The sequence below is a fragment of the Tachypleus tridentatus genome, chromosome 2 (assembly GCF_004210375.1).
Source record: "Tachypleus tridentatus isolate NWPU-2018 chromosome 2, ASM421037v1, whole genome shotgun sequence".
Classification (NCBI taxonomy): Eukaryota; Metazoa; Arthropoda; class Merostomata; order Xiphosura; family Limulidae; genus Tachypleus; species Tachypleus tridentatus.
In genome coordinates, this window is record NC_134826.1 from 61,415,948 (window position 1) to 61,434,072 (window position 18,125).

General features: G+C 31.4%; 1 protein-coding gene across 2 annotated transcripts in view; it reads right to left on the bottom strand.

Annotated features, from left to right (window-relative positions):
- Window positions 1–6,549: 6,549 nt before the first annotated feature.
- LOC143243955 (uncharacterized) overlaps window positions 6,550–18,125 on the bottom strand; it is a 137,864-nt gene continuing 126,288 nt past the window's right edge. Inside the window, exons 5-7 of one of the 2 annotated variants that reach the window (XM_076487825.1) lie at window positions 14,755–14,959; window positions 12,299–12,452; window positions 6,550–8,516 (exon numbers count right to left, since the gene is read on the bottom strand). In XM_076487825.1, coding sequence (XP_076343940.1) covers window positions 8,424–8,516; window positions 12,299–12,452; window positions 14,755–14,959 — 452 coding nt within the window. In that variant the 3' untranslated portion in view covers window positions 6,550–8,423. Of the gene's footprint in view, window positions 8,517–12,298; window positions 12,453–14,754; window positions 14,975–18,125 lie in introns of both variants that reach the window. The other variant, XM_076487824.1, reaches the window with a different exon arrangement.

The following is an 18,125-nucleotide window of genomic DNA, read 5'->3' on the forward strand; positions in this document are numbered from 1 at the left end:
GTAATACTGCCTAAATTGAACATGAGTCTTCAATTTTATATTTTGAATTATGTCTTTTTGTTTTATAATCTAAAGCGTTTTTATTAAAACATAATATCATTTTATGGATTTCAGTGCTCTAAAATCTTAAAACTCTTAATCATGTACTCCAAGAACTTTTCTTCAGTGAAAACATGTCTAAAGATTTCAGTTTATCTCTTATGATAACCTTTGTAAATCTGAAACCATTTCATTAGTTTCTTCTGTGAACACTCTCCAACAATTCTACATCCTTACTTAAATAAGGTGGTGAAAACTGAACACAGTATTCCAAATGAGGTCTAACCAATGACTGGTAGTGAACCATCAACCTCCTTTAACCTGTCCTCTGTTTCTTTGTTTACAACCTAAAATACTGTCTAACATATTACTAATTGTAGTTCATTGTCTGGAAAGTTGTAGGTATTTTGTAATAGCCATGCCTAAATATCTTTCCTCATCTTGAGCAGATGCAACTTAAGTATATTTTTAACCACCAGTGAGAATATGGTTATAACAGTTGAAGAGTGATCAGTGCATAATTAGGCTTTATGATTTATTTTGTGTTGTGATAAAATGAAATGAAATTTCAGTTACTAATTTTCCAAATCTGAGACTTTTGAAAGAAAAATTATCTAAAGTTAATTAGAATAATGAGTCAAAGATGATACAGAATAGAGTTGGAAAAGTTCAAAAAATAAACTGTTTTTAATTCAAGATAGACATATTCATTCAAAGAGGAAATGGAATAACAGAGAAGGTCAAACCTAATCAACTTGCCAAAGAAATAAATAAGAAATTCAGTTTAAAAGGTTTAAACTGACAGACAGAATGGAAGATCTGCACAATTATAGGAAATTAAGGAATTGGTTTGGAAAGGGCATATGAGAAATGCTTGTCTGATAATATTAAAATTAACAGCAAGATTTTTTAAAACTATGTTAAAGGTAAGTAAAATATTAGAACGAAGGTTGGGCCTTTACAGGATTCTCATGGCAAAATTGTTGTTTAAGACTGTTAGATGTCTGAACCTTTAAGTGTTCTTTTCAGTTTCTGCAAATGAGTATGCAAGCAATTTTTCTTACTCTAGCCATTCCATGGGATATATTCAGATTGATCTGAATCACGTATATGTTAACCCCTTTGTAGTAATATGATAATTTTGGAACATCAAGAGACTACTCTATCTTGGCTGTCCTGCCCTCTAAACTAAAACAAGTAAATAAATTAATTGAAAAAATCTCAAAGCAAGCCCTTATTTTTTATATAGTTGTCAAGCTTTCTCTTAAACTTTTTTAAAGTTGCTGCTTCCACATCATCCAAAGGCACCCAATTCTAGAGGCCAACCCACGTATCAGACAAATAACACTGTTTTTGTTGAAGATGACTCCTACTTTACCAAGGTTTATATTTGTGTCCCCTAATTCTACTATTCTCTTTGTTAAGTATGAAAAATGATGATACATCAACACTATAAAACCCCTTTACAGTCTTAAACTCCTCCAACTTTTCTTCTTTTAAGAGAAAACATTTCCATCCCAGATATTATTCTAGTAACCATCGTCTGGACCCTTTCCAGCATTTGAATGTTCTTAAGGTAATGAGCCCAAAAATGAACACTACTCTAAATATGGCCTAACCATTGATCTACACAATGAAATTATTACCTCTGTTAACTTGTATTCAATATTTCTGTGGATACAACTTAAAATTCTATTTTCTCTACCACTAGCAACACCACAATGCTTTTATGTCTTCAGAGATTGATCAGCCATTACGTTGAGATCTCTTTCTTTCGTGATACTATTAAGATTATATCCATCCAAATTATACTTATAATTCAAATTATGATAAATCCTACGTGCATTATCTTGCATTTATTATAAATAAAACATATCTGCCATATATTTGTTCAACTTGTAAAATGATCTAAATCCTTTTGTAAAGCAGCAACATCTTCTTCACAGCCAGCAACACTTGAGACCTTGACATCATCAGCAAATGTAATTTATTGACTATTTCTTCATCTATGTCATTTATGTTAATGAAAAACAACAACAAAAGTTCTAAGACTGAGCTCTGAAGTATCCCACTTGTGAATGAATCCACTTTGACTAAACTACATTTGTAACAACCCTCTGATTTTGTCTATCGAACTTGTTAGCATATCCCCCATACCTATATAGATATTTTTTTACAAGTCTTTTATGTGTCACTTTGTCAAATGCTTTCTGAAAGTCCAGATACACCAAATCTACACTCTTAACTTAATTTACATAAACTGTAACCTTTTCAAATAATATCAAGAGGTTTGTGATGCAAGACTTTTCCTTAGTGAAATTATGTTGACTATCTGAGAAAATTCTAAGCTTTGTTAAATAAGTTTGCAAAGCATCTTTCAGCAGACTTACCAAAAACTGATGTAAGACTAATGACTCTACAGTTGCTGAGAATTTTTATTATTTCACTTGAGAAGAGGAGTGACATTAGCTAACTTCCAATTCTTTGACACCAGTGCACTATTCAAGAACTGACAAAAAGTAATAGCAAGTGGATCACATATCTAATTCTCAACTTCCTTCAAAACCCTTGGGGTAATATTATTTGGCTCAGAAGTTTTATTATTTTTTAAACTCTAATTTTTTTCTTAACCAGCTTTACCACAATTAATGTGGTCATCTTGTTTGACCTAACTTCAGTCTGTCAAGATGAGGAATACTGCTTAACCTTCATTAGTAAAAAAACTGAAATAAAGCAGAATTTAGTCTAGTTATTTTATAATTATCAATTACAAGCCTTCCTTTATCATCATTCAATCATAATATTTTGTGTACTGTTTATGTATTTTTAAATAGAAAATCAGTTATGCACAACATTGAGCTTATTGTTGTGATAATCGTGCATTTTTATTGGGTGTTCTGAATTCTTCACATATGGTTTGGCTGTTGTTTTTGAATTTCGTGCAATGATACATGAGGGCTATCTACGCTAGCCGTCCCTAATTTAGCAGTGTAAGATGAGAGGTGAGGCAACTAGTCATCACCGTGAACTCTTGGGCTACTCTTTTACCAATGAATAGTGGGATTGGCTGTCACATTATAATGTCCTCACAGCTGAAAGGGCAAGCATGTTTGGTGCAATGGGGATTCGAACCAGCGACCCTCAGATTTCGAATCAACACCTTAACCCACCTGGCCATGCTGGATCTCGTTGTGGCTGGAAAAATTCTTTAGAGCTCTTTGGTTACAGCAGTCTAATAAAGATCTAGAAACATTTGAAGACTTTATTTGGCCTCAGTGACACAGCAGTATGCATGCAGACTTAGAAACCAGAACTCTTTGACGTTGAACACAACTCAGGGCTAATTATCTTTCTGGCTATGTTTAACTTAATTCTTTTCTTTACCTAGTTCTATTACATAAAGTTGCACATAAATGGGGTTTACACCTTTAGTTAAAAGAGGCATTTTTTGTCCTATTTTCTTTTGTGTAATATTCTTTCATAAACATATCATGCTAATCTTCAACGTTGATTACACTATGTAACACAAATTTTCTTCCTGGATAGTATGTGTTATTTCTTAATTACTTATGTTGTAAAAGTACAGAAAATGGCCATTATTCTCTTTGAACTTTGCTTTTGTGACCTGAATAATGAAATTTAGAAATTAACCAATTTGCTATGTTAAAAAGTGAGTAGTTTTTCAAGATTTGCGACTGTAACGTAAATCACTTTCACGTATCAGCTCCCAAATATAGTTTCCCATCGTGTTTTCCTTATGTTCCCAGCTCATGAAAACAAAGCTTGAAGAAAAATAGGTCTTTTCCATTTACTTTAGGCATAAGCTATTAGAAATAACACTTTCTGCCCAGGAAAAACAAGAAAAAGTAAAAAATTTGTTACATAGTGTTATTACCTTCACAATAACTAAATTTTAGCGATGTTAATAATACAGGATAGTCAAAAATTATCATTACTTTAAAATTTAATATCTATGGATATACATTGTTTGTTTTTTGAATTTTGTGCAAAGCTACTCGAGGGCTATCTGTGCTAGCCTTCCCTATTTTAACAGTGTAAGACTAGAGGGAAGGCAGCTCATCATCACCACCCATTGCCAACTCTTTAACCAATGAATAGTGGAATTGACCATAACATTATAATGCTCCCACGACTGAAAGAGGCGAGCATGTTTGGTGCAACAGGGATTCGAACCCGAGACATTCAGAATACGACAAGTCGAGCGCCTTAACCACCTGGCCATGCCCACTGTACTGCAGCCACCGACTGAGAGCCACTAATATTACACACATAAAAAGCTACTGACATGTCAATAGAAACTGCCTGAGTTGAGATACAAGATGTTGAAAATTGCATGGTTGTATTTCTTTAGGATGTTTAATTAATAGATTTAAAAGTAGGAAAACAATTTGGGTCACCCTGTACATTTGTAGGTAGAAAGTGAGATGTTTCTAACCAAGAAATGCACCTTTTTGTTTTTGTTTCAATTTTTATTTATCTAAAATATATTTCTTAGCCTAGCAACAAGGTAAATTAGTGAGGTTTGACAAAACTACAAAAAATGCTACTTAATATATTTTCTGTTATTTAGTTATGTCACAAAAGCTATTATATTGTAAGTTTCGCTGCTTTAAATCTCAGAGGTAAAATAAACAGTTGAATAATAATAGTGGAACTTTATACAGCATCCATGTTAAAGTCGTTGGTTTTTTAAATGTAGCTCTTCCACTTAGATAAAAACTTTGGATTATACCTTTTGTTCTAGATTATTTGATAAACATATAAAATGGTTTTGTGAAACTAGTGATTTATTAACCTTTCCATCACGTTTTCTTTCACCTTATATGATTAAATAACACATTGTAATTTATTTACTATTAATTTTATTTTATTTTACCATAGTTGCATATATAGTAAGTGTGAGATGGCATACAATGGAGTAGTGAATTATCAGTTTCCTTGTGGGCCTACCACTGGTTAGAGATGTTGAGTTATAAAATTGTTCTTTTGTTTCATAGGATACAAAATGCCTGTGAATAAAGTGTACTAGTATTTATTTGGGCTGTCACACTACCATTTTATTTTAAAATTGATATTGGTATTTTATATAAATCTAACATATGGCTTGAGAGTGTTGATAATGCATGTGCCCATGTGAATTTTAAAGATATTTTATTAAAGTACTAAAACTGATAAATAGTTTCTGTGAAACTGAATAACTATAATTGACACTGTATCCTTGGTGTTTCTGGAATGCAACTTATTTTCTTTAATGAAGCCAAAGGGCATCAGCAATAAAACATTATTAATTAACATGCATACTTCTTAACTAGATCTTTAGTACTATCTCTTAATCTTTGCTAAAAACATGAAAAATATATAACAAAAAGAGCAATAACAACCTATACATGTCACTAATACAGCTTGAAACTGACATCTTAATCTGTTAAACATTTATCCTTTAACTCATATTTGTGGAACTGATCAGGGTTCAACTGTTGTCCCTCAATAAGGGTATTTATTTGAATAATGATATATTGCATTTTTTACTAATTAAATATAATTAAATTAAAAGTACTTTTTAAACATGTAACTAGAATTTCATGTTTCACAAGTGAGTTTACTGCCTCAAGCATATCTTCTAAATATACTTCCTCGAGATTCCCCAAATTTATCCGTTTTAAGAGTAAATAAATCCAAAATTAAGAGTAACAAATAGTTTTATTTCCTGCTCTTAAAGTTCAGTTTTGTAAAATAAGTAAACATGAGCTTATTCAACTATTGTCAGTTTGATTTTTCAAAATAAATTATTTGTCTTACTATACAACTATTAAAATGTGTTACACAGATATCATTAACATTACAATCATGGATTATCTTTGCCCTTAATGGTAGTGGCAGTTAAATTAAACAGTGAAGTAAAATAATTAATGACTATGTGATTATTGTTTTTTAGAAGAGATAAACTTATTTAAAAGGGTTCATGAAGGCTTTACGAATGGAAGAATTATTATGAGATATAAATAAGATCTGCTTGTTTTTTTCATGTATGAAGCATAAGAGATGATTCTGAAGCCAATAGGATGAGAGGACACAAGTTCAAAATTTATAAAATACAGGCTAAGCTCCAGATAAGAAATATTTTTGTAACTGGGTAATTACCTTATGGAATTGTTTTTGATAGTAAAGTGGAGGTTGGCATCTTACATGAGTTTAAAAGAGGAATAGACAATTTATTGAGTAATAAAAGTTAGGTTCATATCTTTACATTTTTTTTCTTAAGGTCTGGGTGTGCAGGGGCATTCTTGAAAGACCAACTGGTTCTTTGTTGTCCATGATAAGTTATGGTGTGTTAGCATAGCTTCAAAAATAAGAGCAAAGACACTAACTTGCATATGTCTCTGAAATATTGTACGAGTTGCTATCTTATCTAAACAAACTTCTAAATTAAGATATATGTGGACGGAGTGAAAATTATTTGAATTTTGAAATATGATCTACAAAAAATGCATCTTGGAGATAACCATTTTTATTTCAACTAACAAGCCAGTGTTTATAAGGTATAATACTATATGTACAGTTTTTCTCCTTACATTGTTTATCACATTTAGAACTGGTTAACATCATAAAATACAATACAACAGAATTTTGTGGGAGGTGAAAGGGTGATTATTTTTCATGTTTACAAATACAAAATGACACATTACACTAGTACTAGTTATTAACACAGTGCAAGAATATATCAATAAAATATTTTATAATAAATGTCATAATAGCACAACAATACTGGAAAATAGGTAATTTTGATGGATTAATTATATAATACTCTGTTGCTTTAAGTTATAATAAAATATTTCCTGACTACTTGCTTGGAACACATTTTAGTGAAACAACATTCTTATATCATTTTTATTCATAATAATAAAATATTATAAGTAATTTTACATCAATTTTAAACTATTAAATACCTTTATGGTGTAGTTTGCATAGTGTGCCTATTTTAAAATATAAAAAAGAATGGATTGTGTGAACAGATATAAAATGCGCTGGTAAGGCTAGAGGTGATTACCCAACACTGAAGAGTTCAGACATGAACATTTATCGTGAGATGCAGCAGAATATTAACAAAAACCCTATCACACACATATATGCTAATACTTACATTATTAAGCAGTAAAGATATTTTAATTATTGAGTTCCTGAGCTAGGTCTAATTTTGAACTTTTTTCTACACAGCTGATTTGTTATTTTATTCTCTTAGAGGCTAAGTGTAACAATGATACAAATTTATCTGTGTAAAATATATTAAATATCATTCTTACCTCAATATCTAAAGAAAATATAGAGAGCTACCAGATTCTACAAATTCTTTATCACACAGGAAAATGGACCAATAAAACAGCTATTTTCTTGTGCATGTACACAAGTATTTTACTTAAGTTGTTAAGTTTAAAGGAAATTGAATCTTCATTGTGTAAATTTATATATGTACCTTTAGGTACAAGTAATCCTCCAAATCCATGATGTTATACTGAGGCTGAATGTCACGTATCTATCATGATCGTGTTGCATAAAGACTAGGCTCTGAAGTGGTTATGTTCTATGACTTGTAGGTTAGCATAGATACGTTGTGTGATAAAATGCCATCAAAGCATAATTTGAATATCTAATGCAGTGAAAACTCGACAAATACATAAATACCATCCTTATGCTGTAAAGATACAAACAAAATACAGTATTGTATTATCCTGGTTGTTTTATACAATGTAAATCAGAAAATTATAAGCTGACTTCAGTAGACAGAATGGTAAAAAATCAGTTAGAAAGAAACTTGCACTTTGATAAAATGAGCATGGCTAATTTACACAGTTGTTTAACTCTTATTAGATTATTGAAGATGATAATTATGCATGTCTCAACACTATTTATTACTTCAAAACCTTTCTTAAAAAGTCCATAAAAAATGAAAAAATGTCACTATTTTTATAATTAACATGTTTGTGTATTCTTCCTCACATAAAAATAAAGCATTTGATACGTAACCATGAACACTAGATGATTTATAAATGTTCATATACATTGTTTGATTGCCGTAATACACCATAGGCTTTCTGCAATACTCAAGCAGCTCTAAAGCCTGTTTTGGTTAACACGTTAGTGTGAAGGTGAATAGTGGCATTCCTCATCCCAAGCTATATTTTTGTAATGAGAGTGACTTCAAAATATCCACTGTACTTAAATAAACTAACATATTATATCAACTTCCATTAATCCACCCTATTCTTTACTGGATTCTAGGTCTATACAACTCCAGTTGAACAATATTATTACTTATGACTGTCATGTTGTTTTCTTATTTACACGAGTGATCGACCAACAACCCCCTAAGATATCATCTGTGAGCGAACTTTGGCGTGAACTTTTAAAAATTCTGAATCATCCTTCTTCTGTGGCTTCTCTTCATTCTCATCTTCATACTGAAAAAAAAAATCCCAAATAAGAGTAAACGTGATAACACTTTTCTCCTTTTTAGAACTAAGACTTCAACAGGCCTTTCTATAAGCAATTGAAATTGTAAAAATTTATTCACAAAACAAATTCTTGAAATATGAGAAGTAATAAAATGCATTAAATGTCCTTCCATACTTTATTCTTTGACGTTTTAATCTATTTAATACAGTAGTAACTTTATGACACTTGAAAAGTTTAAAAATACAAAATTATGAAAAACTTACCAATTATACACAGTATATATCAAGACATTATCTAAAGCTAATTGCAGAGGTGAAAATAAGTTATTAAACAGGATTATAAGGTTACAATAAATCATTAACACACATCATAACTCAGTATTATAATCTTGTTCTGACCAGCCATTGTCTTATTTAGTTGTGTGAAAGGGCACAAGAACTAGTATTTCAAGTAATTATGGAAATGGTGAAGAAAATATTTATAACTGACAAATAATACAGGAATGCCACCCTTTGTCATGCAAAAAAGACTACACATAGTTTGTTTACACAATGATAATTTACTTTGTAACTGGTTGTCATTCAGTCAGTCAGTCAGAAAGTACCACACCAATATAATACTTATAAAAGTACAGGCATTAATACTATTCCCAGTAATAGTTGTGTGATGCAGTTATGGCTTCCAAGAGATGCATATAGAAGTCTTATCTTGTCATGGATACTCCACAAATACAATTTCAACAATACTACGTTTCAGTAAAAGCTGTAAGAAAGACTGGAGAGAGTGTACACAACTGACTCTGTAAATAACATCAGTTGAAATAGTACATTAAAATTTTAAAATTCTCCAAAAGTGATGTTAATTATTTCTGGTTGTATTCTTGACGTGATAACTGATGGTTGAGTATAGATCTTGCTGTAAGTCGTATAAAAGTTACCTCAATGACAATAAGATAAACATTAACACAAAGTGGTCTCAGTGGATTTGTAGCTCTTTGTAAACTGCTGCTGAGAAGACAAACGAAACACAACTTTCAACAGCATATTGTATCACAAACTGTAGAATGAGTACAGGTACATATATGTTCTTTACAGGTAAATGCAAGTTTGAATTGTTCTCCGCCAACAGTATCAGTGATCTACACAAAACTAATGTTAACCTGACTGCTGACAGGGACATTCTCATTCATTACAATATTCCCTCAGGTATGACTCATCTTCCAACAAGTCATACAGTAAATGTAGCGATACATCTTTTGAAAGTAATGAGGTGATGGAACACTCTCAGCCTTAACATGGCTTACACAAAGTCCTAGTATGAATATTAAGACTATGTGGTTTTCTGCAAAAACCAAAACGTTTTTATTTGGACAACTAAACAGCTTGATTGAATTGTAGAAGATAATGCAGGACATTTGGAACAATTTATATTTATCATGCATTGACAAACTGTATGGTGGCATGAAAGCTAGATGTAATGTTCCATGTAAATCAAAGGACTTGCATACAGACTACTAATGCACCATACAACTTGTTTTTATTTTGTACATTTTCTGCAATAATTTTTTGTACCATTAATAAATTTTCCATCACTTATTGTTTATAGCTCGTGCATGTAGACTGCTTGCATGTTTCTATAATTATCTGCAATACTTTTTACACACGTGTGTGAAAGCAACCATGACAATATACTATATATTTATTTTTCCCAAATCACATCTAAATCTGGTTATGATACCAAGATATTTTTAAGGCTGATATTGCTTCATGAGGATATTTAAGTTATTTAGAACAGAATTTTTAACAAATCAGCAAGAAAATAGAAAAATTATGATTTATTCGTAAAACACATATTATTACAAAAATAATACATGATAAAGGTGATCAAATAAAAAAGTTAAATGTACAAGATTGTGTCAGTTTTAGTTTAATGCAAGTGTTATGATTTAGGTAGTTTATATAGTGCAAGTGTTTGTGAATCATAGGTTGTGTAGTTCAATAGTTACAAACTAGTGACTGTTGTATTATTATACATTGTCTTAAGTAAGTGGACCAGCCTATATGCACTATGATGAAAAATAGACAATTATTTAAACCTTTTGATACAACTGTGGTATGCTACAATTATAATGGTGATTTTAAAGTGAAATTATCACAGACTGTATTGTAAGAACAGAACAAGATAAATAATTCATCTTGCCAAATTGTGTTCTAAATTAACTGAAACATTCTGAGTGGACTTTGATGAAAAAAAGAAAAAGTTATTTAAAGTTGGATAAAACTGTGATAAACAATAGTATAATGAATATTTGTATATACATTTGACTTTAATATATTATTTTAAAAACATGTGAACTGTATGTTTATTGTTGAAATATATCTCCAAGAAGTTACAGACACCTACTGTCAAGAATATGTCCCATAAATACATAAAACTTGATAAAGGAAATAAGGAAAAGCAAAAAATATATTCAAATTATGATATGACATTGAATAGTTAGGATAGATTTTCAGTTCTCAAACAAGTTCAGGTGCTCTATATGTGATGCAAAAATCACATTTAAAAGAATACAAATCCCAGTTAGACAATTAAAAGCCAAACTTGGTTTTTCATTGGTATATCACAACCTTTAAGAATTTTTGAATTTGATTATTTTCTAACTTAGCCATATTTTTTATGTATTATGTTTTTATATTTTTGCTCTAGTATGTGAACCTGGTTCCCAGTCTGTCTGGCATATGTAGTGGAGATTGCAGGTAAGTTGAAAGTGTTTATTTAATTAAATAAAAAAATATAAAAATACCTCCATGACCTTGATGCTAATTATAAAACCTAAGCAACTCCCTGCTTTCATCCACCAGGTATCCAATGCAAGCACCAGTTAGAGTGTAGTGTGTCTGTTACAGTGTTGTAAAAGAGTTGATAAATGTATGTATGGTATGGTGTAATTATGGAAAAAATAACCTTTGCATGTTTGCTATCTTTATGGTAAAAAAATAAATAAAAATATTTTATTCAAACTCAACATTTTGGCTTGCATCATATATACAAATGCAAACTGATAACTGAAAAAAATACAACAATTGAAACCTGACTTGTTAATATTATTGTCATGTGTAATGCATGCACATTAAGTGGAATTTATATAACTAAGTAAAATAAAAATAGCAAGCCATCAAACAAGAATAACACAAAAATAATAAAGGCTGAAAAGTGCTTTTATTTATTTTAGGTTCACAAAATTGAAGCAGAAGAGACATTTTGAATTTAAAAATAAGGAAATTATTATCACATTTTACCAAGAGCTTAGTTTTAAAATGTGCTTTTCCTGCTGTATCATGTTTTGACAGAAATGTTTTTTTTTTCCTGAAGTACATTAATCATTGTTTTGGAAACAAATTTTCAGTCCTTCAGTCTGCTTTTGTAAAACTGAAAACTTGTACATTTGACTCCAGGAGTACAAAACTTGTAGGATGTGTTTTTAATTTAGGTAGATAATTCAGATAATTTCTCTTGGTGTAAATAAGAGTCCACAGTACTGATCTTTTTAATTCTTTTTTCATTGCTCTCAATACTGTAATTTTCTTTTACTAACTTGACTGAGTCACTACTTTGGTTCCTCTGTGTGTGTGGTCCTCTTTTGTTATTTTCTGAAATTAATCTTAGTTCCTTACCTGTCTGACTTTGTAGCTTAAGCCAGAAGTTTTACTTGTATCATTTTAATATTTACATGCCTAAATATTTTGCTAACACAATTTAACGAATTTAAAGCAACCCGAGATCTCACTTGTTTGATCTTGCTGGCTTGTTCTTCCAACTTCTTCTCTAAGGCTGTACGTTTATTCTGTTTCTCTTCTTCTACTGCTTTTTTCTTTTGCTCGTCTTTAAATTTCGCCAAAACCTTCTGTAGTTCTGTTTTCTGGTTTAGTACATTCTTTCCCCTATAAAGAAAATGTAAACAAATACATGTAATCAAAATCTAATAGTTTAATTAGAAAAAAAATGATAAATTTAAAACTGGATATTCTGTCTATTTGGAATTTAACAGAATAAGTGCATAATTAAGAGAATGTTTCTCAAATTAAGAATTTGATAAATTGTTATGAAAATTATGAGATGCACCTTTGTTATATACGTCAAGTACCATGCATGGTATCCAAGAATGTGACACTGAGAATGTTTTTAAAAACACAATACAACCCTATGACAAACTTATGTCTATGGCTTAAGTGAAGCTTGTAAAAGTACTGTACTGACTTAGTTAAATACTTTAGACACTATTATACAGTCTGGCACTTGTATAGAGTTGCCATGTTATTAAAAACTTCAAAGTAGTTCAAATATTTGTAACAGGTAGCCTTACAGGATTAGTTACTACAGTAAAAACCATAATTTGGATTAATTACTAGTAGTTCTAGCTGAAATATAGTATAAAACGTTTTAACATGTTAATGGTTATTAACATGCAAGTTCAATCTCTGTAGGTAATAATCCCATTTAAGATGTCTGATTGCTTTTTGTCCAAATTTTATTAATTAAACTAAGCCAGCATAGCTAATTTGAGAGAATGTTTGATAATGTTGATTTTGACCAGCTTAGATTACAATATAAAATTGACACACCCATATTTGTAATTAAACATTTTAGTTAAAATGCTTTTTAAATAAAAAAAGGGCATAATCAGACCAAAGAATTGGTGAAAACAAAATGCTCCTCTAATGTGGCTACCATGTTAATATTAGTCAATGTATTCTCAAGACTGCTGGTGTGGGTATTAAAATAAAGTACAGAACAACATTTTGACCTTCTTAGGTAACCTTCAGGTCAACAAAGAGAGTTTGCAAATGGTATTGGTTAAAGTGGTAGTTATGTAACTTGTCTCCATGAATTCAACACCATGTGGTCCTCTGCATACATTTTTCATTTGGAAGGTGCGTGCAACTCTTTTCAGGTAATACAATAATATATGTGCAACATATATGCAGTGGATGGATTGGCAATCTAGCTTAAGTATATACCATTATTTTATAGTACACACTTTAACCATATAAAAATATATAATATTTTTAAAGAATTGCTCTGCATACAAAAGATTTAAAAGAATTTCAGATTTGTAAATTTATGCAATATTTCTTTCTATAAACAATATTATTAATACTACTTAAATGATAAATTAGCATAAAAACACAATTTAATATGAAACAAGAGTTAAAATATTTATGAAATTGCTAGAGGAAAATATAAGTAGACCATCTGTTTGTTTGTTATTAATCATAAAGCTGCAGGCCTGGCATGGCCACGTGGTTAAGGTACTCCACTCGTAATCTGAGGGTTGTGGGTTCGAATCTCTGTCACACCAAACACGTTCGCCCTTTCAGCCTTGGGAGCATTATAATGTGACAGTAAACGAGTAGTCCATGAGTTGGTGGTGGGTGGTGATGACTAGCTGCCTTCCCTCAAGTCTTACACTGCTAAATTAGGGACGGCTAGTGCAGATAGCCCTAGTATAGCTTTGCATGAAATTCAAAACAAACAAATTTTATTATTAATCATAAAGCTACACAATGGGCTGCCTGTACTCTGCCCATCTTAAGTATGAAAAGGAATTCCTAGCATTATAAATTCTCAGACTACTGCTGATCGAGCTACCATGAGGCATAAGTGGACTATGTTTCAATGTCAAAATTATAACAACCTTTATTTTGTTACATCATACAAAGTTAAATGAAATAAACCAAATTATTCAGAAAATTAAGAATGTCTCAACAAACTTACTATCCATTGAAAATTAATGTAGTAGATTTCTACATGATAATTATGTAGAACAAGTATAAGTGGTAACATATTAATATGTTGATAATTAGTGAGTAGGTATGTTAATACATCTTCATATTTAGATTCTCTTATCCTACATGCCATATAGATGTTTGGACTTAATTTATTGTGTCTGTATAGTTTGCTTCATAACTTAAGTAAAAACAAGTATTTCTTACTTAAAAATCATTACAGTCTTCATGGTTTTCATTTTCTTCACAACATGGATTAAACACAAAACAAAATGCTCACCATTCATCAAATGAGAAAATCTCCTGAAGACCATTTGTGGATGCTACACATATAGCCTCCGTAACTGAGATCTAATTGGTGAATGATATGCAACAGTTTGTTCATTTTTATTAAAATTACTGCCTTATTGAACATGTAACTAATTATCTACAGTCAAAGTAGGAGTGGAATTCTTACGTTCTTTGGTTGAAAAGGAGTTCCCTATGAAGATTTTGTCTCTCAGATGATTCAAGACAAGGATTAGGAGGCTTCTTGGGCAGAATCAAGCCTTCTTCATTATAGTGAGTCCCACCTGTTGATCTAGCTCTTCTTGAATGGGATGGATGGGCTTTCCGATCTTTATCTCCTTCAGAGTCACTGTAGTCTGGTTCTGGGATCATATCTGGATAAATTGTATCTGAAGAAATCAAAGTGCTGAAACTAAGTAAGATAACATATATATACAATTTCACAGATGTCGAGATGATTTTAATAGAGAAAATACTGGTATTAAAATTTCAAGCAATACAAAATTTGTAATGAGCAGACAAATGTAGATTTTATCAATGATACCTATGAGAAAATGTAAGAAATACATGTTTCATGACAGATTCTCAAAATGCAATAGCAACACGATGAGGTTTGAAAAAAAAGTATAATGAATCTCATTACAGAAAGGCAAATAGCTCCACTTTATGCTGATTAACATCATTCTTACACTAAGATTACTTTTAGTTACAAGATACATTTGAAACAGGTGAGACTAACAGCAGAGATAAGTTGAGAAGTAATATGTGTAATACGTCTAACATTCAAATGCAGAACTTGTCAAATAATTCTTATTTGAATAAAGATTCATTACCCAAGGAGAGATCCACTGGTATTTACAGAGACTGAAAGAATCATATGGTGACAAACATTGACATGTAATCTGTAGCATAAACGTGCCATTACTTTTAGTTTAATCTTATTACTGTGGTGTTCTTAGATACATTAATTTTCTATACAGTAATCAGGTAGAAATTGCAGGATGTCTTGAGATTTGCCAAAAAAGTGCATTAAGTTTCCCTAAATTTGATTGAGTTTCACACACAGGAGGATACTGGACATCATGCTGCACACAGTTAAATAACCTTTACTGATAACAACCAAAAATCTGAGTGAAAGACAAGTATTTGTATTGTATCTTTATTAAAGAGTGAGATACACAAGGTTGAATTAGGCTAAATTCTCAGTAGTTACGTTACATTTGTATCACAAGAAAATGTGGTTATTTTGAATTATCTATATAGTAAGTCAGCTCTCATAAGTAAGATGGTTGTTTAACACTTGTTCCATCCTGAAAAAAACGTAGCATTATTGTAGAGAAATCAATAGTGGTATATTTCTCATGATGCACATCCCGACTATGTTACTGATAATCATCCTCTCAAAGTAAGGGGTGTTATGTTCCTCAGGCATCACCAAACTTGCTAGAACGTTTGGTTTGTTTGAATTTCACGCAAAGCTTTTGGTCACACTAAAATGTCCTCATGACTGAAAAACATATTTGGTGTGACGGGAATTCACAGAAAAGTGCTAAGTTATGGCAGTTATTCCTACCAGAGAGAGCAGAAATGTTCTAGTTGACTGCCCCACTCCCATGTGTAATTGAGATAAGAGGAACTTAGTTGTTCCATAGACAGACTTTTCTTTATATTAATCACAAAAGATTCCACATGCAAGGAAATAAGAGAGAAAAAAATCAATTAAGGGGATAGGAAATATGTGGTAAGCTTGTATAATACTACTCACATCAGAAAACAGAATCACACCCATCTGATGATGGTGTTTATCCTTTCTTTTAATGATCAAAAACGTACCCAACTGGACGATAACACCATATAACAAAATTTTTACTTTTTCTTGTTCCTGGGCAGAAAGTGTTATTTCCCAATTACTTATGCCTTAAGTAAATGGAAAAACCTATTTTTCTCTTCACACTTTGCTTTTGTGTCCTGGGTAATGAAATTTTCAAATTTACCCATTCTCCAGAACATTTCAGGTAGATTCAGCACTGAGTAACTGATAGAGAATTTTCTAGAACTTTCCATAGTAATATATATACAGGAGTTCACCACTCACCACTTCAGTTTAATTCTAGCTGCCTGAGTGAACATATAATCTTATCTGATTTTATCAGAGATGGCATCAAAAAGCTGCAAGCATTCTCCAGACTCATTCTGCTATGTACGTGGCCAATTTATCAAGACAAGAGCAAAAAATTACTCTGTGATAGCATCTGCAAAAATGTGTGAAGCCTACAAGGCATATTTCTGCATGCCTGTTGGGGATCAAGACAAACCCTGGTACCTCATTTTACCTGCAAGCAATGCAAAAAAACTCTAGAAGGTAAGACAGACAATTTTTGCTTGCTTGAATAGTAAGATTTTATATTATACAAATTTTAGACCTTTTAATATTTAAATATCTTTTAATATATTTATTTTTAATTTTCAACAGTATAGAAAAATATCACATATAAAATATTTTGCATGAACCTCTTACACATTAGTTGTGGATGAAATAAATCTATTCTTCATAATAACAATTTTATTTTGCTCTTTTGCAGGATGGTACAGAGGGGAAAAGAGCCATGAAGTTTGCTATTCCAAGAATTTGGCATGAACCCACTGACCACTCAAGCAATTGCTACTTCTGCACGGTAGACCCTTTCAAACCTCAGGCTGGCAAGGATGCATCTGCTATCATGTATCTGGACCTTCCCAAATCCATTGCCCTGGTGCTACACTGCCCTGAGCTCCCTGTATCCACTTTGCCAGAGAGAAAGCAGCCATCCTCAGAAGAGGAGGTAGATGTTGAAAATCCAGATTACAATTTCAGAGGTGCAGCTGGTGAGAGAAACCCATACTACCCCGGCCAAAGAGACCTCAATGACTTGATCAGAGTTCTTAGTCTAACAAAGTCGAAAGCCAAGACTGTAACTGGGGACTGATACATGAAGGTGAATGACATTATCAAAGATGCCAACTATTTCAACTGATTGAGTGTAATGATTGTAGACAGAGCCCTTTATAATTTGCAGCTACTAGACCTGATCAATGTCTCTAAGCTGTTTATTATTATATTATTATTATAACTATTATTATTCATTACTGCTATAGATTGCTCATTTATGACTGTGTTTTGTGTATTTAATAAAAAAATAAAAAAAATTATTTTGAAATTATTTATTTTATTTAGTTCAGAGTAACAAACATACTGGTAAAACAACATTGAACATGCACAAACAGTAAGCAGAAAAAGCATTTGTGTAAGGACTAGTTTATATCATGTTTATGACACTTATTGTAATAGATTTGCAGCTGTTGCTTTCATGAGAATGTCTCTGGATGGTTAGAAGTTATAACAACATTGTCCATTTGACTGCATACACATCTTGTGTGTTATAATACTGCTCAAAACTGAGGTGCTCAAGTTTGGTCTGAACATGCTTTTGTTTTTAGTCATTAAACTAAATATTCTTTCACTGTCAACATTAGAATGGAAGATTGTAAGAATTCCAAGCA